General features: G+C 29.5%; 2 protein-coding genes across 2 annotated transcripts; one reads left to right on the top strand and one right to left on the bottom strand.

Annotated features, from left to right (window-relative positions):
* Positions 1-9,130: 9,130 nt before the first annotated feature.
* LOC108820351 (cysteine endopeptidase RepA-like) lies at positions 9,131-15,628 on the bottom strand. The gene is made up of 2 exons (XM_056993000.1): positions 15,614-15,628; positions 9,131-9,804 (listed from the first exon to the last, which is right to left on the bottom strand). The coding sequence occupies exons 1-2, from the start codon at positions 15,626-15,628 to the stop codon at positions 9,223-9,225; spliced, it is 597 nt and encodes a 198-aa protein (XP_056848980.1). The 3' UTR covers positions 9,131-9,222.
* A 247-nt stretch (positions 15,629-15,875) lies between these two features.
* LOC108821249 (uncharacterized) lies at positions 15,876-16,382 on the top strand. The gene has a single exon (XM_018594295.2). The coding sequence runs from the start codon at positions 15,982-15,984 to the stop codon at positions 16,171-16,173; it is 192 nt and encodes a 63-aa protein (XP_018449797.1). The 5' UTR covers positions 15,876-15,981; the 3' UTR covers positions 16,174-16,382.
* Positions 16,383-25,653: the final 9,271 nt, after the last annotated feature.

Genomic DNA, 25,653 nt, shown 5'->3' with positions numbered 1-25,653 from the left:
AAAATTAAACTATGAAATTTTATTTTCCAGAATCTTTTTTAAATGAATTATATAGAATGTAAAAGTATTTATTTTCAAAATATGTAATATAAGATCCCTAAAAGTTTTAGAACTGTGATTAATATTATAAGACTCACCAACCAAGTAGCCCGTGTTCAGACTACCATCCTCAATGGACTCATACTTGACCGGGTCCAAACCAGTCAAGTTTGAAGGCAAAGCATCACACGTTCTTAGCCTTGTGGTCGGGAGGAACACAATTCGGTAAGGATGATTTGTGGTCCGATAAGATCCAGAAGCCATGGTGACGGTGAAAATCACCATCAACTTCGTTTCACCTTGAATGATTTTGGTCACGAATTGGCTGACCAATTCTTTCCTGACAGTACCATGAATCATATCACCCTGAAAGAAACAGTAGCAACATAAGAATACAAAATTGTGTATTATAACTATATATATACAAAACTTGAGTGCTTACTTTTGAATCAGCCAACACCATTTCCATCGTTTCTCCCACAACATATGAATACTGCCTCCAAAGACGAATCACCTTAACACGAATTTTTCACATCGACTTGAAAGGTTTCAAGTCACCAGCAAAATCTAAACATGACATTGATCTTCTGTATTGGATATCAAAGAACGTTAGATAGAAAGGAATAGAGAGAAGACGATATAGTTGATCCCCTTACATGGCTTATATTTATATACCTTACAAAATATCTTACATTAAAATGATAATGATTGCTCAAATATACGGTAATCGATACTGATTGGCAAAATTTAAGCAAAACATAATAGGGTGCTTCTTGTTTTTGAAAGTTTGAATATACAGTGCGGGTATCGTTTGAAAAGGTAGTATTAAATTCTCCTATCTACTATTACGTTTTTAAACCGATGATTGAGAAGGTAGTATAAATCACAGCAAATCAGAGTTAATTTATTCTCCATAATAATATTGTATTGCAATCAATACATTCCAATACACTATCAGATTGACCAAATCAATTACCAAAGTTGCGTTCAAATTCAATGCGTTTAAAAATATACCTAATTTATATTCTCAATCATTAATGTTTTTGATATAATTTTAAACTACAAATCACGATTATAAAACCACCCCATATTTTTATTATATACATTTTATATAAAACAATATTATATACAAAACCATTTTGATATACAAAACTCTCTTTGATATACAAAATAGTATCTTAAATAAAATACTATATAGATTTGTTCAAAGCTTTTATAAAAAATTGTTCGGAGCAAATGTCGAAATGAAAATATATACTATATAGATTTGTTCAAAGCTTTAATATAAACGATAAGCATGATGAGAAAATATATATAAGAAAATATTTCGAATTTGAAGGCAAAGAATCGCATATATATTCCTATTAGAATATAGTTGGGGTGAGTGTTTATGTAGGCGATAATAATAGAATTCATATAATATAGTTGGGGTGAGTGTTTATGCAGACGATAATAATAAAATTCATATAATATAGGCGGGGGGGCGTTTATATATATATATTCCGTATATATAAAAAACGATATACGAAACTTTGGTGAATAAACGATATGAAACTATGATATAAGTATTAAACGAATATATATGAAAGGTGTGTCGCATGGCAATAGTTGTAATTTCCTAACGTCAGTAAGGCTTTCTTCATAAACAGGCTGAGAAGCGTTCTCAGACTGCCACATTGCCATAATGGCACTTCCATTAATATACTACACTTTAAAAGTTACTCTTATTATTTGCTTACTTTTTAATAGTAAGGGGATATCCTAAAATGATTTTATATTGTTGTTGTTCTTGTTAGAGGACAACAACACAATAACAAGAATGATTTTCACTCTAGGTCACTTTGTGACTTTTAATTACATGGTAAGTCACTTATTACCACTACGGTACTTTTAAGTGGTTGTTTACTTTATTATCTCCAACTAAGTGTAACTATAACAAGTTTCTAGTTTTTTTTTTGCTTTTGATTTAATTTAAAAAAAATTGAAGCAAAGAAAAACGTGAAAGCATTTTTTCTCATCTTTGTCCCTCTGCTTTTTTCTCCTCAGAACTTATACTCTTCATGTAGTTCAAAATTATCCAGATTTGAAATTGATTTCTTTGGCTTTTGAAATGTTTCTTCAGAAATCGAACATTCTAAAAAATGTTGCTTCACAATTATTTACATTGTCCGCTTCTTCTCTCTGCCCCACTCAAACTGCAGATAAATTCGCTTCTTCTCCACCGCAACAGCACCACCGCAACGCCGCCACATCCACGTCCATGACCTCCTCCTCTCTGTCGCTATATGCTCAGATCGACGCAAATCCTCTTCGCTGTGGTTATCATACTCGGATCGAGAAACCCAGTAGCTAATTTCCTATTTTTCACATTAGGTCCCTCATATTTGTATGTCTTCTCGTTTTACCCCACAGTTTATAAATGTGTTAGATTAACCTTTCGAATTTTCCCCAACAATTCTTTTTGTGTTCTCCAATCCCCAGCTTTATGAAATTATGTATGAAAATATAATATTAACATCTAAATGCAAATAGAAATGATAAAAATAAGCTAGATGTGATGCAAAAACACTTTAATTATGATATATCATTGAGTATTAGTCATCACGGTTTTTGTGTATTTGAGTTGTGTGTTTGTGGTTAGATGTTGAAAAATAAGCAAAAGAGACGATTTAGAAAGTAACCGAAGATTGATACCTAAAAATGCATACAAAATGGTTTAAATGAACCATATATAAATGCGTAAACTCATTACAGTGATGAGATATCAAAATACAAAAGTGATGGTAAGTGTCGATTTTCTTGTGTACGGTGTTGTAGTGATATCTATGTACAACTATATTAATAATGTCCACGTGTACATATGTGTTCATGTACAGCTATTCAATGATAAGCTAACATAATACTTTTGTATATGTATATAATCAAGTGTACACAGAAAATACAATATCCACATGTACAAAGACTTTCATGTACAACATTTATTTTCCACTTTTGATATGTACAATATTTATTTTCCACTTTTGATATGTACAATGTTTCACAGAAAAACATGTACATCAATTCAGCTGTACATTGCACAAATAATAATATCTGATGATGTGGATTATTTAGAGTGTCTTGTTTTAATTGATTCAAATCATTTTAAGTTTCATTTTAGTGTGTATATTGCATATATTGCAATGTATATAGTGTATATATTTGTCATTTGCATTTGATAGGATGTAGAATTCACAACTGAAATTTTGAGGCAAAATCAAAAGGATATTAATGCACAATGGAAAGTTTGTGGGCAGAGTGAAAACCATCTAAGATACTGAAGACAATTTGTGCATTTATTAAGAGGTTTGAAATGTATAATCTGAAAGTCTGGGACTGATTGAAAGAGTATTTTTCAAGTGAAAAAGTCAGGGGCAATTTGTAAATAACCAGAAGCTATGAGAACTAATTGTGAAATAATTAAAAATCCACCATTGGAGGATCTTCCCAGCTTCTCGATCTGAAGATGGCCGCGACGGCGAGAAACGACGACTCCAGGGCTTTGGGACAGGCGGTCACGACTCGAACTGATGTTATGGTGGCGATATTTGAGCACTGTCGCAACTTCGTGGTGAACCGCGACGAGTAAAGCTTGTCGAGGATGAAACCATACAGTGGTCCAAATAAATACTGTTGCCGGAGTGAAGAGGGCAATGGTGAGTAGTGCCTCGTGGAGTCGCGATGACTTGACAACAACCGTGAGACAAGATTTCATTTTACTTTTCTAAATTCTTTTGGCTGAGTTGGGTCGTGAGGTGGTAGAGAAGGACAATGATTTATTTGAGGGAGGAATTGGAAATAACAAATCTGTAAAACCAATTTCTTAAAAAAATGAAAAAGTGATTTCAAAATGAAAAATATATGAGAGAGAAGATAGTGGGTCCTGCTACTTCTAATATAGTTTTGTTTTAACTTAAAAATCTAAACAAATTGTGATGAGGTTATTAATGTGTAAATAGAAAGTGGATTTAGTTAAAGAAAAGTTCTCTAGTAGTACGAAGTGACCTATAGTGTAATAACAAAGTAGAAAAGTGACTTTCAATGTAATTGTTTCCAACAACAAAGCAAGAGAGATAAAGTATATGTTGCATTGGATCTTGAGTTTCGTTCTTTCAGAAATCCAGACTAGTCAATTCAAAACAATGATATGCAAATGTTTCTATTAACATGAAGTCTGGTTTCTATTCTATTTGTTACAACCGAAAAATAGAATTGACTATATTACGAACAATTTTCATCTTCTTCAATTCACGACATGTTTGTAATGTAGGAACCTAATTATTTCACTACGATAGGGATAATTGATATTTATAAAAATAATAAGAACAAAAATTAAAAAAAATACAATACCGAAACATACGAATGAGGAACAAATTGCACAGTCGAGATGGTTAATCTCTTTCCTTAAATCTTTAAACGCCCGTAGTGTGACAGTTGCATAGCGCTCAGATTCCCAGGATACAACTGCAGCATTGTTTCTGTTTACCATCACCGAAAAACAGAATCTATTGATCCTAGTTTTGTGTTGTACTCTCAGACTCAAGAAATAAAAAATACTAACATGACTATTCAATATGGGAGAATGTAGTTTTTTTTTTTTTGGTATTTGATGTGTATCTTTATATCATGCTAACAAGCCATTTATATAGAAAAATAATGAGAAACACAAGTTTCATTTTCAACATAGAAATTTGACTTCCATGGTGCACTAATGGAGACTTTAATTTTTTTCAATTAATATGTGAATTTATTCCACATTTTGACCAAGGAATTAAAGAGTATAATTATTATTATTTGACTCATTCAAACAAAATAATATACTTTAAATGGATTTTTTTATATTTTATCAATATAAAAGATCACATATATTTGGTTTATAACTTATAAGATTAAGTTAATGAACATGAAGTCCAACTAACAAATCAAAACTCAAATCCAAATTCAAATATCTAATGTGCGTATTTGTTACTTTATATAAGTTTCTCAAATCACACACATTAGACCTCAATTTCTCATTCACACTAACTCGATTTTTAGCATATGAATACATTGCTAAAAAAATAGTTCCAACAATCCCCCACATGAATAGAAATGACTCTAAACACTAGACGACTAGAGATACTTGACTTCCTAGACAAGACTCAACAAGACTCAACTAAAGACTTTTGAGAGTACAAACGAAAAATCCACTGCATGATGAGTTGGTAGCAATTTTTCAGCCTTGAACCAGTCATTGTTAATAACTATCGGATTAACTCGGCCAGAAGGTTGCCATGATTTCTTGAACCTCCCGGGCTTTGGTGTAAACCTAAACAATAGTCAAAACAAATCTTCATTCTCTCATAGAACCAGGTTCTCTATTGTGTTCATTTTGGCCGTGAACAGTCCTGGTTATCATGAGTGAACTTGGAGAATATAGCATTTCCTTCATTCTCCTAGAACGGCCCCATTTCACACTCACTAGGTGATTTGCCATTTGTTTTGTTTAGAGGAGTATCATGTACTACTCCATTCATATCTCAAAACAATGGACACAAATCATTAAAAGCAAATGCTTATCATGTATTCCTTACATGTAGCACTGTTTAATCATCGTAGGAACTGAGTATAAACCGAAGTCTTACAGTGCTTTGGGCAGATTTAGCTTCACTTAGTTGTCTCCTTGAACCTATTTATTGGGATCTCCATTCAGTTAGATAGAGTTACCGCAAAACCTCATCTTAATTCACAGGCGACCCATTCCTTTTGATGATATTACAATTTAATCTCACGACACACCTTTAATATAAGGATCCTAGGTTGTCATCACAATGAACATAATCTCTTGAGATTAGGCGTGATCAATTGTCTAATGATTTTTGTCATCTTTTTCAAGATACAATTAACCATTATACACACAACTCAGTGTATGACACTAGTTTTTTTTCTTATAATAAAAAAATTATATTTTGATAACTATCTCTATGTTCATTTGACCTCTTGCCAACAACTTTATATGGTAAGCAAAATTTCCCCCACATTTCTTGAGATAGCTCAAAAACATGCATATTTACATTTAACATCTCTTAAGAGTTTAAAAAGTTAATCTACAACTCCTTTAGTTTTAAATTAAATAAAAGAAATTTTAGAAAATATTACATTTTTCTTTTAATGTATTTCATTCTCAGAAATCACATTTTACAAATAACTATTTTCATAGCTCTCTCAAGTTGATATATAAATCCAACTTGTATATGTTTTGATTTTTTCCAAAACATATTTTTTCTTTTTGGCAAATATACATATTATTTCATGATATTTTTTTATGGCATCAAAATCACCATTTTATATGATTTTTCTCAATCATATTGATTTTAGAAACTACACATGTAAGCTTCATTCAAATTGATACGAGATTTTCCATTATTTTCTACATGGTGAAATATGAATGTTTTGATTAATATCAACAGTATTATATTTCCTATGGCAAAATTCAAATGAAAAATTCACAAAATTCATTTTCATCCATACTATTTGATCTCTTAAAGATCAAAATATTATATATCAATGGTATATTTCACCATATTTGGAACTTTAATATTTTTATGCTCCAAAAAATATCTGAAACAATAAATTAAAAGATGTTACACATTCTTGATAATTAAAGCTAAATAATTATCTATAACAAGTCAAACTAACCATTAACCAAGTCAAAGCAGTAACACATTTTTGACCAATTTAATAACAAAAAATCAAGATACAAAACAGATAAATCAAACTTTTAACCAATAACAAAAGCTAATGAACAGTCTAATCTTATCATGAGACATGATTAAAAAATGATTTAGCTGCACTAATATCAACCAGAGGCGAGCAATGCTAATAATCAATGGATCATGCAAATCACAACCAGAAACATGCAAGTGCAGGAGAATTATTTTGCAAAAAAAAATGTTAGCTCAAGAACACAAGCTTTACACAATATCAAAAACTGGTTGGAGAAATCATAACTCCCGATCTTGTTAGACTGTCGATTAACATGTTCTTAAAAACAACTTTTTAACAGATATCAGTATTGTTAGTGCAAAGCATAAACAATATTTAAAGATTTAAGAGTGTAGGAACCTTATTTTACTACCATAGGACAACTGATATTTGTAAAGATAATAAGAACAAAAATCAAAATTACAATACCGAAACAAACGAATAAATAAGAATTGCAGAGTCGAGATGATTAATCTTTTTCCTTAAATCTTTAAACGTCCCGTAGTATGACGATTTAACAGCGCTCAGATTCCCAGGATACAACTGCAGCATTGTTGCTGTTTACATCACCGAAAAAACAGAATCTATCGACCCTAGTTTTGTATTGTACTCTCAGACTCAAATGAAAAAAATACTAGCATAACTATTCAATGTAGGAGGATTTTTCTGTTCATTGTTCATGTGGATCTATATTTTTCTACATTGCCTTGCGGCTTTATATAGAAAATAATGAGAAGCACAAGTTTCATTTTTCAACATAAAATGAAACATTCCATGATGCATTAATGGAGTCTTTATTTTTTATCAATTATTATGTGAATTCATTTCACATTTTGACCAAGAAATTAAAGAGTAAAATTATTATTGTTTGACCAATTCAAACAAAATAATATACTTTAAAATGAATTTCTTGTTTATATTTATCAATATAAAATATCAACATATATTTGATTTATAAGATTAAGTTATTGTACAAGAAATCCAACTAATAAATCAAAACTCAAATCCAAATTCAAATATCTAATGTGTGTATTTACTACTTTATATAAGTTTTTCAAATTACACACATTACACTTTTATTTCTCATTTACGCTAACTCTATTTTTAGGATATGAATACATTGCTCGAAAAATAGTTCCAATATGTAACTCTTATCTTCCTTTGTCCACAAGCCAATCCTTTTTTTTTGCAGCTATCCGTTTTAGATTTTTTACTGAAACTATCTTTTTTAATACAAAAGTTGTTTGTCGCTATTAAACTCCGACAAACTCTTCGTCAGTTTTAAAATTTTACATCCCCAGTAAAATAATCACATGTGAATCAAGCATCTAAGTATGAAAAACAGCGTAAGTGTAAGTATGTCAAAAACATCATTAATATATAACATATCATAATGCATAGACTGAATTATAGCCTTTTTAGGTTGTTAGATACAATTTCCCTTGTATTTTTTTCTAAGTAGAGTTGGCAATTTCAACTTTTAGGTTTTCAATGGCAAGTTATTGTGTTTTTTGCTGAACCTAAGTTTGATGAGGACAAGATTGAGTGAAGTTCCTAATCATTTCCTCCAACATCTCTCGTCCGATTTTTTTTCTCGTTAATCTGAATACGCCCCATCCAAAGACTGCAAAAGAAAAACGATGGTGAGTTCAATTCAAAAAAAAAAAAACGATGGTGAGTTTTTTGTTTTGTCAACAAACGATGGTGAGTTAAAAAAAATTATGTTAATGAAGTCGGTAGATAACAAATAAAATAATAAAATATCACTTATACTTAAACTTTATAAAAGTTTGTCTATATACTTTTTGAAAATAATCAAGCCGTTCGTAATTCATTTACAAGAGAATTATGTTGTAATGATAACGAGCTTTTGAAAAAAATAGGACTTTTTGAAAAGAAAAAAAAATTGATGTGTTAAGTATTTGATATTTTTTGCTTGAGATGCATTTTATACGTTCTTTTTAAGTGGCCATTCTTCTTTAGATCATTTAGACATATTTTTTTATCTTTTAAGACCTTTTCATTTTTTTCTAATCTATACCTTTTTGCTTGCTTTATTTTCTGTTAGATTTTCTTGCTTAACTGATTAATCTTAATATAGTTCGCTAGAGCCATGCTAGTTTTTCATGTCGTTCTAATCTTACTGAATGTCCCGAAAAGACCATATTTCTTATTAACAAAAGAAATAATAGAAGTAAAATTTGGAATTTGTTTTCAGAATTTGTATTGATAATATATAATACGATATTGTTTTATTCAGAAGAGACACAATACATTATGATTATAATAGAACAAGCATAAGATGTCTTGCATTACAATATTTAAAGTTACGATGAAGATTTAGATCACATGTCAACAATCCATAACCAGGATAATAATGTATGATCACTTCAATATTAATCATCAAACTACCGGATAATAAGCATACTGAGCCAAACCACACGTTCCTTCAGGCCAATTATCCACCATTCTACGGAGCCTAATGTAACCTTTCTCATCCCAATTCTCACCCCAAGAATTTTTAGCCAACCAATACTTGATCCCATCATCCGTTACCCCATACCCAACGAGCGCCACTGCATGATTCACTTCTGTCCCACAGTCCCGCGAATCGAGCACTCCCTCTTTGTAATACCTGAAACTATCCATCTTCGCATCAATGTCCACCGATATGGGATGTCTTGATACAGCATCGAGCAACGCAGACTCGTTGTTGCTTGGGACCATTTCGTACCGTTTTATCATTATGGCGGGTCTGGCGTTATGGCACTGCCCTGGTTTTGCTTGGTAAGGGTATTCTGAATCTGGAGATATACCATTGTGTTTTATGATGTAGTCGAAAGCTTCAGTAATCCTTCCTGGTTTACAACCACTTGTGCAATCTACAAGTTGTTGTTCTGACAGTGATACGAGGTTATTGCCAGAAATTTTTGTTAAACCCTCCACCGCTGCTATAGATGAGAACGCCCAAAACCCAAAAACCCTCTAAACCTTACCCCCTAAACTCTATTCCCTAAATTCAATATCCTAAACCCAAAACCCAAAACCTCAACTATAAACCCTAAGTCCTCAGCTCTAAACTCTAAACTATATACCCTAAACCCTAAAATATCAAATCTAAACCCTAAATCTTAAACCTTCAAATCTAAACCATTCACTAAAAATGGTGGTAAAAGTGATTAGTGTAAACATGAAAAGTAGTATTATGAAAATTGTATTTTAGGCAATTTCCATAGATAGAATCATGTAATTTATATTTCGTAGACTTCAAATAATATCCTTTAGATTTCACTTTTATACTGACATGGATTTTAAAATAGTTTGATAAATCATATATATCCTAACTTCTCAACTGAATCAATTTTTAAAAAATCTGATCAGTTTTAAATCTAATGGAATTGACTTCAAGTTATAAAACCAATACCGCCCCCTAACTCTATCGTGACTTCAAATAATATCCTATAGATTTCATTTTACACCAACATGGATTTTAAAATAGTTTAATAAATCATATATCCTAACTTCTCAACTGAACAATTTTTTTGAAATCTAATCAGTTTTAAATCTATTGGAATTGACTTCAAGTTATAAAACCAATAACATTCCTTAAGATACGGTCTCTTAGCTTTTAACTAAAAAAGCTAAGAGACGTTTCTTATATTTCTTATCTAAGAAATATTTCTTAGTTTTTTTTAGTTAAAAGTTAAGAGACCATATCTTATATTACGCTACAAACCCCAAACTAAGAAACCTGCAATAAACATGCTCTAATGTTTACCGATCACACACAAAATAACTAATATCACACATTGCACATATTTGAGAATAACATAATATTATTTTTAAAATAGAAATAAAACAAATAACAAATCGTTGTCCCACTGTCTTCATGACCCACAGGGCCGGCCCAGAGGGCAAGCCACCCAAACAACGGATTAGGGCATCCAAATTAGTAGAGCATAATTTTAAAAAAAAAAATTAGTTGCATCTATCAGTAAATAAATCTTGTAGGTTTTATTGTTAAATATATAATTTACTAAGCATTTTTAGTTAGAATAAAATTTGTTAAAGCTCTAGTTCTAATTTCTCTTGAATTGAGATTTGAACAATTCCAAAATTATTCCAAAATTATGAATTTTTTTTAGATTTTTGTTTAATTTTTAGAAAGTTAATAGATGCAATCGAAGATATTTTGAGGGCATTATGTTTGAATCTAGAAGTTTCTTTATGGAATGTTACGCTTTCATGTGTAATTGGTGATGATTTATTTAAGAAACTAAAGATCTTTTGATAATCAATGTCCAAAAAAGTTTGAAACATATAAATTGTGTATCGCATATTTCGGTGTAATCGCCACAGTTGAGAAAAGTTTTTCAAAATTGATGCTAATAAAGATTTATTTTCGGTCTTCCATATAACCAGAAAAAAATAGGTTAGCTATATTATCAATTGAAATAGTTATGGTTTAAAAACTTGACTATATAATTTTAATGGATGATTTTGAAGAAAAAATGTAAATAAATTATATTTCTAATAATAAGTGTATAATATCACTGTTTTTATAAACAGATTATTGGTTTTGATTTTTTTTTAATTAATATCTACGTTATTTTCTACTGTTTTACGATATTGATAAAATCTATACAAAGACATAATTTTAAATTTTGATTGAGACATTATTAAAGGTTGGTCTGGCACTGACCCACCAGTATGATTTTTCGTTCTGATCCATCTAACTATAGCCGTAGAATGATAGAATCACGATAATGTTTAGCCGATCTTTTTCATTTGCATAATACGATCTGTAACACTAATATTCACGAGAGTTACACAAGAAAAAATCTGTACAAACAACATTCGTGTCCTAGTTAATTAATGAAGCTATTAATAACATGCTGATTTAGAAGAAAAAATGAATTTAATTGATTATAAATTCAGATCCCGAACAGCATTACTATATATAGATTCTAGTTCAGAATCAACGTGATTTAAATGTCCATTAGGTGGATTTATTTAATGTTTAAGAATCTTTGCTTCTCTGTACACTAATACACAATAATACCATATACTATTATATTAAAATTATTTAGGCAGATACGTTATTATCATTACTATATATAGATTTATTAAGTTCAGAATCAACGTGATTTAAATGTCCTTTAGGTGGATTTATTTAATGTTTAAGAATCTTTGCTTCTCTGTACACTAATACACCATAATACCATTTACTATTATATTAAAATTATTTAGGCAGATACGTTATTATCAGTACTGTATCTATCTTATTAAAACAGAAACATTATATTGGACCTAACATTTATTTTGTAAGTTTTTAAATTAAATACACTTTTATACTTTATAGTTAAATCTACATTAAATCACAAATGTTCATTTCTTTATACTACTATCTATGTTTTCAAACAATATACTTATTTCTTTATACTATTATCAATGTTTCCAAACAAAATATTTTTGTACTACTATCAATTTTTCCAAACAATACAATAATTAATCTTATTATCTTATATCTATCATTTTCTCTTTAAAATTTTGTAGAAACGTCATATTTTCATAAATTGCAAAATAATGAACTTTAAAATTTGGATTATAAGATTACAAATTATGAACTATTACAATTTAAATCTAATTAGATTTTAAATTACATATCGGTCATCCATCAGTTCAATCGGTTAGTCTCGGGTTTTAGTGATTTTTTAATATGAATATTTTAAAAACTAAAATTGAATTGTCAGATCTCCGGATTAACGGGTATAGTTACAATCGGGTTGAATTTAAAAAGACTGATTTAAATGCAAAAGTATTTTAAATACACACTCTTTTAAAAATTACCAAAATATTTGTTAAGTTATTAGTGAAATTTTTTATCGTAAAATATTCCGCGCTTCCAAAGCGCGGGTCAAAATCTAGTATAGATTTAAGTTCAGAACCAACGTGATTTAAATGTCCTTTAGGTGGATTTATTTAATGTTTAAGAATCTTTGCTTCTCTGTACACTAATCAGGTCTGTTCCTCCTTTAAGGCAGCTAAAGCACATGCTTTAGACCACATATTTTGTAAAAAATATTTAGGCCACATCTTAAATTTTGTTTACAAGCCTTTTTTATTTTTGAGTTGATATTAATATCAAAATTGCATGATCGCCGATAATTTTTTTCATTCTTTTTTACGAATTTCCATTGTCTAGTGTTATAGCTATCAGACAATGAAAGGAAATTTAACTTATCTGACAGAGTGGAAGGAAATTTAACTTTTCAGACAATGAAAGGAAATTTAACTTATCTGAGGCGTTCACTAGATGCTAGCTACTCCGGAGATTACACGGATATTCCCGGCATCCTAAGAAACTAGGAGAACCTCACATAGATGTGGCTTAGTCAAAGGTTGAGAACGGCATCCGGTATCTTAGGAATTTCGAGAACGGGTTAGTGGAACGTGCCGGGTTAAGTGGGTGGGCGAAACGATCTTTGTAATTGAATGTTTCTAAGATGTTTTGTTCTAATCAGCCTTGTAATCACACTTTGAATTCCCGTTTAACGGGCAGATTAATATAATTTTCATGTAAAAAAAAAAAAAAAAAACTTATCTAACAGACAAAAAAAACTCTTCCCAGTCATGATTTATAAAAGGGGGATTTTGCTGTATATTCATAAAAGACTAATCAATTAAGAATATAGTCATGACTTGAGAATCGTGTCTTTTTACTCCATAAATAGACGCTGAAGTCCTCCGTAGCGCGTGAACGTTTGTGTGTCACACACTGCATCATATACTATTCTATTTATATTATCTATATAGAATAGATATGTCAAACAGAAATGAAACAATAGAAAATAATTTAATTTGCTTAATATTATTTATTTATAGTGTTTAATGGAATAAACACAATATCTAATATAAAAGAGCGTATTTATTCATAGTATAGATGGTTTAGTATGATACAACATATGATAAAACATATTTCATTAATATAGTACAAATTGAAACAATTTGGTATTCTATATGTGATGGCCATATAGTATAGTATGTGGAAGTGTATGTGAATGAAGAGAGAGAGAGAGAGAGACTGAAACCCAAACCCTAAATTGAAATCATATAGTATAGGTAAAAATAAACAAACAAACACAAATTCATATACCCTAAACCAAAATTCTAAACTCTAAACCTTAGAACTAAACCCTAAACCCAAACCATATACTCTAAACCCAAACCATAAACCTTACACCCAAACTCTGAACTCTAAACCCGAACCATATAACCTAAACCCAAACTTTGAACCCTAAACCCAAACCATATACCCTAAACCCAAACCATATACCCTAAACTCAAATCCTAAACCCTAAAACCAAACCCTAAACCCAAACCATATGCCCTAAACCCAAACCATATACTCTAAACCCAAACTCTGAACCCTAAACCCAAACTCTAGACCCTAAACCCAAACCATATACTCTAAACTCAAACCCTAAACCCTAAACCCAAACCCTAAACCCAAACCATATGCCCTAAACCCAAACCCTAAACCATAAACCCTAAACCAAAAGTTTGAACCCTAAACCTGAACCATATACCCTAAACCCAAACTCTGAACCCTAAACCTGAACTATATACCCTAAACCCAAACCATATACCCTAAACCCAAACCATATATCCTAAACCAAACCCTAATCCTAAACCCTAAACCCAAACCCTTATCCATTACGTGACTATGCTATACATATTATGGTATGGAATACTCGATACACCCATAAATTTTGTATATATGTTCTTCTCTAAAATTTCCTTAGAGAAAGAGATGATGAATGGCGACGGTGTTGAAGAATAAAATAGTGTAACTGATCAAATAGTGAGTAAGAAGAATCAGAAGGCAAAGAAGGAGATACAAATTGCAAAAGAAGAGAAAAAGAAATGTATCATATTATACAGTAATTTAAAATAGTATGGAACATATGACGCATGATATAGGGATAGGGATTATGAAGAAAATTAGAATAGTTTACACGATGGAAAAAGAGAGAGAAAGATGGATGGAAGAGAAGGAGAAAGAGGATGACAAATTGATGGAACATAAAAACAATCCTATTCTATATTTCGTAAATAGAATATAATACAAAATATATTATTTGAACATTATATGGTAAAAAAAAAAGAAATATAACACAAGAATGAATAGAGAAAGGTGAGATGAGAAAGAGATAGAAAGAGAGAAAAAAAGAGGAAGACATGGATGTATATATGAGTAGAGAAAAAATATGAGAGATGAAAGAAAGATTATATAATTTATAATTCTATTCTATATTTTATAAGTAGAATAGCACATAATTACATTATAACTGTATATATTCAATTTTATAAATTATGTTAGTTTTACAAAATTCAAAACATGTCATATACAGAAAAAAATCTATGTTTTTTATAGATATGTAAAAAATTTGAATAAGTTATTTTTGAACAGATAAAATTAGTTAAAAAGAAATGGGAAAGTGAGAAAGGATAATATAGGAAATATTGTTGAAATATCATAACCAAGAAATTCATATGGGTAAATTTTTTTTTTTGGTTTTGCTATTGTCATGGCCTGCAATTTCCCTTTATAAAAAACTTTAAACTTTTCTATAGACACACATAATTTTGCTTTGAGGCGATGTTGTAGAGAGGAGACAATGTTTTTTTAAGAAAGCCAATTTTTTTTAAATGCTTTAAGCCACCTAATTGTTTGGGACGGCACTGACACTAATACCATATACTATTATATTAAAATTATTTAGGCAGATACGTTATTAGTACCCATGTGCGTATTCTGTAAATATACATATATTTGCAATCTTGCATGCAAAGAAACGCCCCCTAGGAATTATTGGCTCTTCGTATAAACCAAAGGCCAACGAAGCATCTTCCAAAGAACAGAAAACAAAAAGTTGCTAATAATTGCTTGCAAGTATAAATGCCACGTTGTATTTTAGTCGACCATTTATCATAAACCATTAAAATAAAATAATAATTTGGATATTTGTATATATACCTTTGGTTTTTTCATGCAAGACTTAGCAAAGACGAGCACTATATCTGGAAGACGCGGAAAATAGAGAGAAGCAGAAATCAAAGAGGATATTAAAAGGAAAAAGTTGTTGTTCTTCGTCCGAAATGGTGACTATGAAACTTGAGATTTGCATCGAGTTGGTGAAACTAACAGTAGATTTCGTCGCTGCCTTGGCAGAATCAATCGAAGTAGCTTTCCGTAACCGTCCTCCGCCGCCTATTCAACATTTAGCGGTGAGGAACGGCCGTCGGAGTAATCACACCGCGATCCCCATTCCTCTAGTGGGATTTCTGTAATTAATGTATTTGTCCTTTATGGTTCACATTGTTTTTCCTGTTCCTCTTGTTCTGTTATTACTGTCTTGCCTTTATTTGTCACGTGGTGCTCCGGACAAAAGTGATTCGTATGGAATATCAAGAACGAAGAGATCATGAATCTTTTTTTGTCAACCGAAAAGATCATGAATAATTTACATATTCGTTAATATAAAAAGAGTTTATCTTGAGTTTACCATTTGGATGAAAATAAATAAAATATAGTAGTAATTGTCAATCAATCAATATAGATTAACCCTACAGATTCACCGATCAATAAGATTTTAATATTTCATATTTAATATATTTTTAAAATGAAACAAAATATTTATCAAATTATATTATGTTTTTAAAATAAAAATATTAAAATAAATAAAAATATATTTGTTATTGCCAATTATTTTAAACATAATTTAACGTTGTCAGTAAAATATTAAACCCTAAATCCAAAATAGTAAACCTAAATCATAAATATTAAACCATAAACTTTTAGGTAAATCTGAAATCATAAATAAAACCCTAAACCCTTGGATAAATTCTAGTCTAAATAATAATCATCAAACACTAAATCTTAAAAATTTAAACATTTAATCCTAAATCCTAAACCCTTGGATAAATACTAAAGAGTTTATGGTTTACCCAAGAATTTAGAGTATAGTGTTTAAGATTTAGAGTTTAGGATTTAGGGTTTAGTGTTTTGTTGACGATATTAAAAATATTTTAAAGATTATAGGTTTAAGGTTTAGGATTAAGAGTTTAGTCTTTTTAAGATTTAGTGTTTAGTGTTTATGGTTTAGTGTCTATCCAAGGGTTTTGGGTTTATCTAAGGGTTTTAGGGTTTATCCAAGGGTTCAAAGACTAGGATTTAGAGTTTATGATTTATCTAAGGGTTTAGAGTTTATGATTAATGATTTACTATTTTTAAGATTTAGTGTTTACTGTTTTGGAATTAAAGTTTAGTATTTTGGTGACGATGTTAAAAATATATTTTTTTTTGTTAACTACTACTATATTTTTTTAAACAAAATTATATTGGTTGGTAAAACCAAGAGAGACTCATATAAAAACATTAGACATTCACATTTCCGACCTTCTTTATTATTAGGTTTTTAGTTTCTTTTTTATGTAAATAACTTGAATATTGATATGACAAAGAAAAATTGCTGTTAAATTATGGGAAATTGCACTGTATATCACACAAAAACATTAACAAATTGACTTAAGTTGATGAATACAAGATGTATTTTATGTAATAATGCAATTTAACTCTTGTAGTTCCCCGTTGGAACATGCTCTTAAAACAATTTAATTAAATAATTAGTAAATGTAAAAAAATGTGATATTTCGTCATTCAGACACCACTTTCAAAGTAAGTTTTTATTGCATAATATTAAGAAAGTCGAGTAAGTTCCATTTCTGATTGGGATGTCCGTGATGCAATCATCTACATTCCCGAGAAGTTCAGTTTAGATTTTCGGATTTGGTCTGTTTGTCCAGTCCTAATCAATCCTACATCACAAACATGGAATACATTAGGTAATTAAGACTTTGGTTGTCACAGACAGCATGACACTCAGTAAGATTATTCCATTGAGACGTATACAATCCACTGATAAAGACAGATGGTACTTTACATTGTATGGAAGGTACACATTTAAGTTTGGATATGAAGTAGAACATCTCTATCTGGATAGAGAAATGCATGCACCATTTTTCGGCCCATATACTAAGGATTTATAGGCTTATTCATGAAAAATTAAATACTTTATAAAGCTGAAACATTTTCTTTGGAAAATTATTTTGAGTTTACCAGTAAAGAGAAACTCAAAATTCGAGGGATAAAGTGTGAAACACACTGTAAAAGATGTGGAGCAAATGAGGAAACGATGAACCATGTCCTTGAATGTCCTTCTGCCATTAAAGTATAGGCTCTCTCAAGGACCTCCACAAACCATTTAGTTTTCCTATGCAATCGGTTTATGCGAATATGGATTTTTTTTTTTGAAGGATTGCAACAGGCATAGAAGACCGTCAATTTAATTGGATTCTATGATATATTTTAATGATAATATTTTTAACCGCGGTACTGGTAAAGATTCTAGAGATACTTTACAGTTGGCAGAGACATAAGCAATACTATGGACTAAAGCACAAATGGTAGCGGTGCAGACTGAAACTCAAACACTACTCACACAGAGTAGGGAGTAGCACTACAATAAAACATATATAGTAATATCTGAGGAAAATTCTGACAGAAGAAATATTCGTTGGAAATTTCTGAGGAATTTTTGACGAATTTACGAAGAATATGAAATTTTACCATTCATTGAAAATATCCTAGGAATTTTTGACAAACTTTTTTCGTCTGAAATAATCGACGAAATACTGGTGACTCTCGAGGAAGATTAAACAATTTAGTGTATAGATTTGGGTACGAAATTCCGACGGATAGCAAAGAAATTTGTAGGAAATTCTTCAGATATTTCTTCAGAAATATCCGAGGAACTTGAGTTTTAAGTATAAAATATTCAAAATAAATGTTCAAATGGATACCTACAAGATCACCATGACATATATTAAATGATAAATATGATGTGGGTTAATAATACCTCAATTATTTAAAGATATATATATATATATATATATATATATATATATATATGGATGCATGCAACGGATACATAATCTTTCTCTTTAACATTTATACACTTAAGAAAATACTTTACGGTGATCCATCTTACAATCTTTAATTTGAGTGTTTTCAAGTGTTTCCAAACATTATGAATATTATAAACCCCTAAAAATCATCAATTCAATGGCTATTATCGGTCTATTTTTTTCTATATTCTGAAACCCCAATACGTAATTCGTCGGAAATTCATCAAAAATTTCTGACGAATATATTTCTGACGAATTTCCGAAGATTATGGTATATTCCGACGAATATGATATATTTCGACAAAATGGTATATTCCGACAAATTTCTGATGAAAATGGTATATTCGTCGGAAATAAAATTTCCCAAAAAATTCCGCTTAATTTTTCGTGAAGAGCCAAAATAAAAAATGTAAACCCCTTCTTTTTCCTCATTTCTCTTCTCTCTCTCTCTCTAAACCACACAAATTCTCTCCATCTCTCTCTTTCTAATCTGGCGATTTTAAGCCTTAGACTCCTCAAATCCACCTCACAAATTACGTAAGTCACCTCTTTCCTTTTCTCATTTGACTTATGTTACTTTTAGATTGTGAAATTGTGAATTTTAGGTTTTGAATGTTGCATTTATGTTAGGATAAAGAATTTTATGAATTAGATGTTAGATTTTGTTGTTAGGTTGTGGTTTAGATATATTTTGATTGTGATTTTGTGGTTTATTTATTTAATTTGTTGTTTTGTGAAATTTATAAAGTTTTATTATTTTATAAAACTATTTTCAATTTTAAACCTTTTTGGAGTTTTTATAAATTTCTAAAAGTTTTATGTACAATATATAAAAGGCAATTCTCCATAATGACACTTTTGAAGTTTTTGTCTCCTGAATAGCACCAGAAGAAGAAAATCACAGAAATGACATTCATTAATGGGCAAAATGTTCTTAGTACCCTTGTTTTAAAATTAATTAAAAACAGAAAAAAAAAAAAAAAAATCAGAACCATTCTTCTTCTCTATCTATTCGACGGGCCGCAACGCGGCTAAGAAGAAGGAGACACGGAGGAGGAGGAGAAGCAATGGCGAATACGCAGACTTACGGGCCGATCTTCGCAGCACACTGGATCCCTGAAGAAACCGTTAGATAAAAAATTTATAAGGGTAAGGAGAATTCCGAAGACGGCTGCGAGTCTTCGACGTGGACCTCCCGGAGCTGCATCGCGTTGGCAGGTGGAGGCGGAGATGGGGGACACATGATACCTAACGTCATCGTAATCTGTCGTGTTTATCTCGAAACCAATTCTCTCTTGGAACAACCTGTAAGTGTGAACGTTTCTCTCTGTTCATACCTAGTGAGTATGTTATGTATCTGATCGCACGGATTTGATTTTATTTTGTTTTTAAACAGGTGGGTAGGGTTGTGGTCACTGGTCTTCCTTATTATCAGTGCATTGCCAGAGAGTTGCAAGTATGTGACTCATTGCTTAAACTCTGTTTTGAAGTTTTTGCTGTCTCTGATTTTAACAGGAAACAAGGTCATATCTCCTACTTCCAATTTTTACCTCTCTCAGATTTTGTTTCTTGTGTGAACCACTACTCATTTCCATTGTAATTCTGGAGATATCTTGTTTCCCCTGAGATTTTGTTTCAAGAATATCTTGTTTCCCCTGAGATTTTGTCAGGACAAATCATAAACAGTTCAACTAATTTTTGCTGTCACGACAAAATAATTGCCAAGCCATTTTGGAAAATTTCAAGTAGTTTTGGAAGTTTTTGTACATAAGCATGATAGCCTTCCTGATTTTTCCAGACTGACACCATTCAAGCCGAATCAAGCAGAAGAAACGATTTCAAGGAAGATTAGAGAAACCAAACATGTCACACTCCTTTTCTGTTTAGTTTAGACTATGTTTTTGAACTTTGTTTGCTATTAATGTTGACTTGGGCAAGTATGGAATGTTCCTACGAAGTTTGTAATGAATTGAATAATTTTTAGGATGTCTTGAAGCATTTTCAGTAATTCTATCAAGAAAATATTAAATGTAGTATAATTATAAAACACATATATTATCTAGGAAAGCTTGTGGCACTTTCAGGATGAGTTTCCAAAAAAAAAAATAAGTGTGTTTTCTTGCATAAGTCTGTTTTCCAAGAGAATCAAAAGCGTTTAAGGAATGTTAGACAATCTTTGTTCAGGATGTCTATCCTAATTTGGAACTTAATCTTTCAAAAAAAAAACATAATCAAAATCAATAAGAAAATTCATTGGCTATAGAAATCACCAAATAAAGTTCACTGTCTACAAAATAGAGAGCACATATCAAACAGAGAACATTAAAATAGGATAGCTTGAACATTTTCAATAATTCTATCAAGAAATGTTAAATGTGGTATCATTATAAAACACATATGTTATCTAGGAAAGCTTGGCACTTTCGGGATGAGTTTTAAAAAAAGTGTGTTTTCTTGCATAAGTCTGTTTTCGAAGAGAATCAAAGCGTGTAATGAATGTTAAACAATCATTTATCTAAATATTTGGAAAGAAATTTAATAAGGGTATTCGAGCAGAGTCTCAGTTATTAAATATATATTTTATTTAGGATATCATGTAACATATTTGGGATGAGTTTCCAGAATATATTCTGAGTGTAATCTAGCAAAATCTCATTTATATAGACATGATTAGCCAAAATTAAGGATCTTCCTCCTAATGGTTTCTTCTCTAATTTCATGTGCAGACAGCCGATCCTTCAAAATTGAATTGTTTTGGAAGGGCTTACTCAAAATTTAATATTTAATTAAAAATGAAAAACTGTTAGGATATCAAGTAAAATATTTAGGAATGACTTCCTGAAAATTTAATATTTAATTAAAAAGAAAAAAGAATGTTAGGATAGCAAGTAAAATATTTAGAAAGAGCTTACTGAAAATTTAATATATCAATTAAAAATAAAAAAATATTAGGTTATCAAGTATAGTGAAACCTCTATAAATTAATGATGTTGGAAATACACCAAAACTACATTTTTATTAATTTATAGAGATTTTTGATTTATCGATATAATATGAACCAAAAACTCAATTTGGGACTATAAAATTATATTATTTTATAGAGAGTTTTGTATATATTAATTTATAGATTATTAATTTAAAGGGATTATACTGAAAAAATTATAGGAAGGGCTTCATGAAAATTTAATATTTAACTAAAAAGAATAAATATTAGGATAGCAAGTAAAACATTAAGAAAATGTTTCCTGAAAAATTTGATATTTAATTAAAAAATATTAGGATAGCAAGTAAAGTATTAGGAAATGCTTCCTCAAACTTTAATATTTAATAAGAAAAATGTTAGGATAGCAAGTAAAATATCTATATATTAACAAACTTACATATATATATATATATCATATATATGGTAGCAAGTAAACTATTTAGGAATGACTTCCTGAAAATTTAATATTTAATTAAAAATGAAAAAAATATTAGGATATCAAGTAAAATATTTAGGAAGGTTTTCCTAAAATTTAATATTTAATTAAAAATAAAAAATGTTAGGGTAGCAAGTAAAATATTTAGAAAGAGCTTACTAAAAATTTAATATTTAATTAAAAAGAAAAAAAATATTAGGTTATCAATTAAAATGTTTAGGAATGGCTTCCTGAAAACTTAATATTTAACTAAAAAGACTAAATATTAGGATAGTAAGTAAAATATTAAGAAAATGCTTCCTGAAAATTTGATATTTAATTAAATAGAAAATGTAAGGATAGCAAGTAAAATATTTAGGAAGTGTTTCCTGGAAATTAAATATCTAATAAGAAAAAATGTTAGGATAGCAAGTAAAAAAGTATATATTAACAAAATTACATATATATATCATATTATATGGTTGCAAGTAAAATATTTGTACACCAGATTGGTAAGAATCAAATTAAGTTATCATATAGGATAACATGTAGTATATTTAGGATGAGTTTCTAGAACATATTTTAATGCATTGAAGCCAAAGTCTCAACTTACATATGTCATGTGTTTAGCCAAAATTAAAGATTTCTACAGCATATTGGTAAGAATCAAATTCAGTTGTCTAATTTTGAAAAGTAAATTAAGCAAAAGTTTTTGTATTTTAAAATGTATATATTAACAAAACTAATATATATATATATATATATATATATATCATATTTAGGATAGATAGTAACATATTTATGAAGGACTTCCTGAAAATGTAATATTTAATTAAATAAAAAATGTCAGGATAGCAAATAACATAGTCAGGAAGGCGTTCCTGAAAATTTAATATTTAATTAAAAAGGAAAATGTTAAGATATCAAGTAAAATATTCAAGAATTTCTTCTTAAAAATTTAATATATAATTAAAAAAATAAAATTGTTAGAATAGCAAGTTAAATTGTATATGTTAAAAAACTTACATATATATCATATTTAGGAAAGTACGTAACATATTCATGAAGGACTTCCTGAAAATGTAATATTTAATTAAATAAGAAAATGTCAGGATGGTGAATAACCTATTTAAGAAGGATTTCCTGAGCATTTAATATTCAATTAAAAAAAAAAATGTTAGGATATCAAGTAAAATAGTTAGCAATGGTTTCTTGAAATTTAATATTTAATTAAAAGGGAAAAATGTTAGAATATCAAGTCAAAATGTATATATTAACAAAAAATACATATATATAATATTTAGGATAGCAATTTACATATTTAGCAAGAGTATCCTGAAAATTTAATATTTAACTAAAACGAAAATGTTAGGATAACAAGTAAAATATTAAGAAGAGCTATATAAAATTTAACATTGAATTAGAAAGGAAAATGTTAGGATAATAAATAAAATATTTAAGAACAGCTTCTTAAAAATTTAATATTTAATTAAAATGGAAAAATGTTAGAAGAGCAAGTCAAAATGTATATATTAACAAACTTAAAAAATATCATATTTAGGATAGAAAATAACATATTCATAAAGAACTTCCTAAAATTTAATATTTAATTTTAAAAAATGTTAATATGGCAAATATGTTAATGAAAAATATTATGATAGCAAGTAAAAATGTATGTATTAACAAACTTATGTATATATATATCATATTTGTGATAGCAATTAAAATATTTTGCAAGACCTTCCTAAAAATGTAATATTTAATTAAAAGTAAAATGTTAGGATAGCAAGTAAAATATTTAGGAAGGATATTCTAAAAAATATATATTTAATTAAAAAATGTTAGAATAGCAAGTAAAATATTTAGGAAGGGATTCCAGAAAATTTAATATTTAATTAAAAATAAAATGTTATGAATAGCAAGTAAAATATTTAGAAAGTGCTTCTTGAAAATTAATATTTAATAAGGAAAAATGTTAGGATAGCATGTATTAACAAGCTTACATATATATCATTTTATGATAGTATGTAAAATATTTAGGAAGGACTTCTTAAAAATGTAATATTTTTTTAAAAAAAAATGTTAGGATAACAAGTAAAATGTGTAGGAAAGATTTTCTAAAATTTTAATATTTAGTTAAAAAATAAAAATGTCAGAATAGTAAGTAAAATATTTAGGAAAAGTTTCCTGAAAATTTTATATTTAAAAACGAAAAATGTTAGGATAGTAAGTATTGAACATTATAGTAAATAATGTCGGTTATTGAACATTTTCAGGTTGACTTGAACCATTTTTCGAAAACCTTTTTAAAAGATCAAAACCAAATAATTTCTATAAAACGCTTAAGAAAATCCTAAGGAAATATTTTTTTCTCGATGGCTATCCTAAATTTGAACAAGCCCTTCCAAAACAATTCAAAAAGCCGACAAGGAAATCTTAAAACAATCTTTGTTCTAGATTGCATCTCAAATAAAAAAAAATATATGCACTAGCTAAATAAAAATAAAACACTTCTCATACAAAGAATCACAACTATGGTACAGTATTATGCAATTTTAATCAACTGTAACAATTTTGAGGCTCAATATATTTTCGTCCTATATCAGGAAATAACTTATAGAAATAATGGTTTACACATAGTGTATAACCAAATTTGAAACTAAAAAAAAAATCTTTCCGAACACTTAGTGAAGCAAAAATTCTCACTCGCAGCACAAACTAATTTCTAGTTATTATATACAGTACAATAAACTATATAAATTACTAGTATGGAGTTCTCTTATCAAGGAGAAAAAGGAAGAGTTCGTTCACGTTTCTCCATGACATGATAATCGAAGAACCATCTTTGTTTAAAGTTTAGGAAGCCAGCGGAGCAGAAGCTCGCTGGCGTCGCCTATGTATCCTTTTCGTTGGCGTCTCCTATGTATCATTGTCGTTGTCTTCTCTCTACTTTGGCAACGGTTTATACTCATATTTTTGTTCTCACTCATTTCTCTTCGGCTTATATTGATATCAATCAACATACAACATATGACGGCTTCATGATGGTTTCAGCTGCCTCAACCCCTTTCCTTTGACACAAGCACCACCACCTAATATCGAAACCCCAATTTACCCAATATTTTGACATGTCTTCATGGGATGTCAACATTGATTGGATTTACAAATCTACCAAATAGATGATTCAACGGTTTGATCCCTGCAGTGACGCTTTCTCCTCTTCATTCCAGCATAGGTACGGAGTCAACTTGGGCCACATCTCCAACTCTTTGGCTCTAAAAGTGTAACAATTTCAACAATCTGCTCTTCCATTGTGCTGAAATGTCTAATGTTGTATGTTCTCCTGGCCATTTCAGTGATGATTGTGGCAGAACTAGATTCTTCTCGCTTTTATCTTTCACTGACA

The sequence above is a fragment of the Raphanus sativus genome, chromosome 8 (assembly GCF_000801105.2).
Source record: "Raphanus sativus cultivar WK10039 chromosome 8, ASM80110v3, whole genome shotgun sequence".
Lineage (NCBI taxonomy): Eukaryota > Viridiplantae > Streptophyta > Magnoliopsida > Brassicales > Brassicaceae > Raphanus > Raphanus sativus.
Note: the sequence above shows the minus strand (reverse complement) of the source record. Positions and strands in the feature narration are given on the sequence as shown.

What these genes read in the sequence shown, in the direction of transcription:
- LOC108821249 (XM_018594295.2), top strand. Translation starts at nt 15,982, where the DNA reads ATGGTGACTATGAAACTTGAGATTTGCATCGAGTTGGTGAAACTAACA.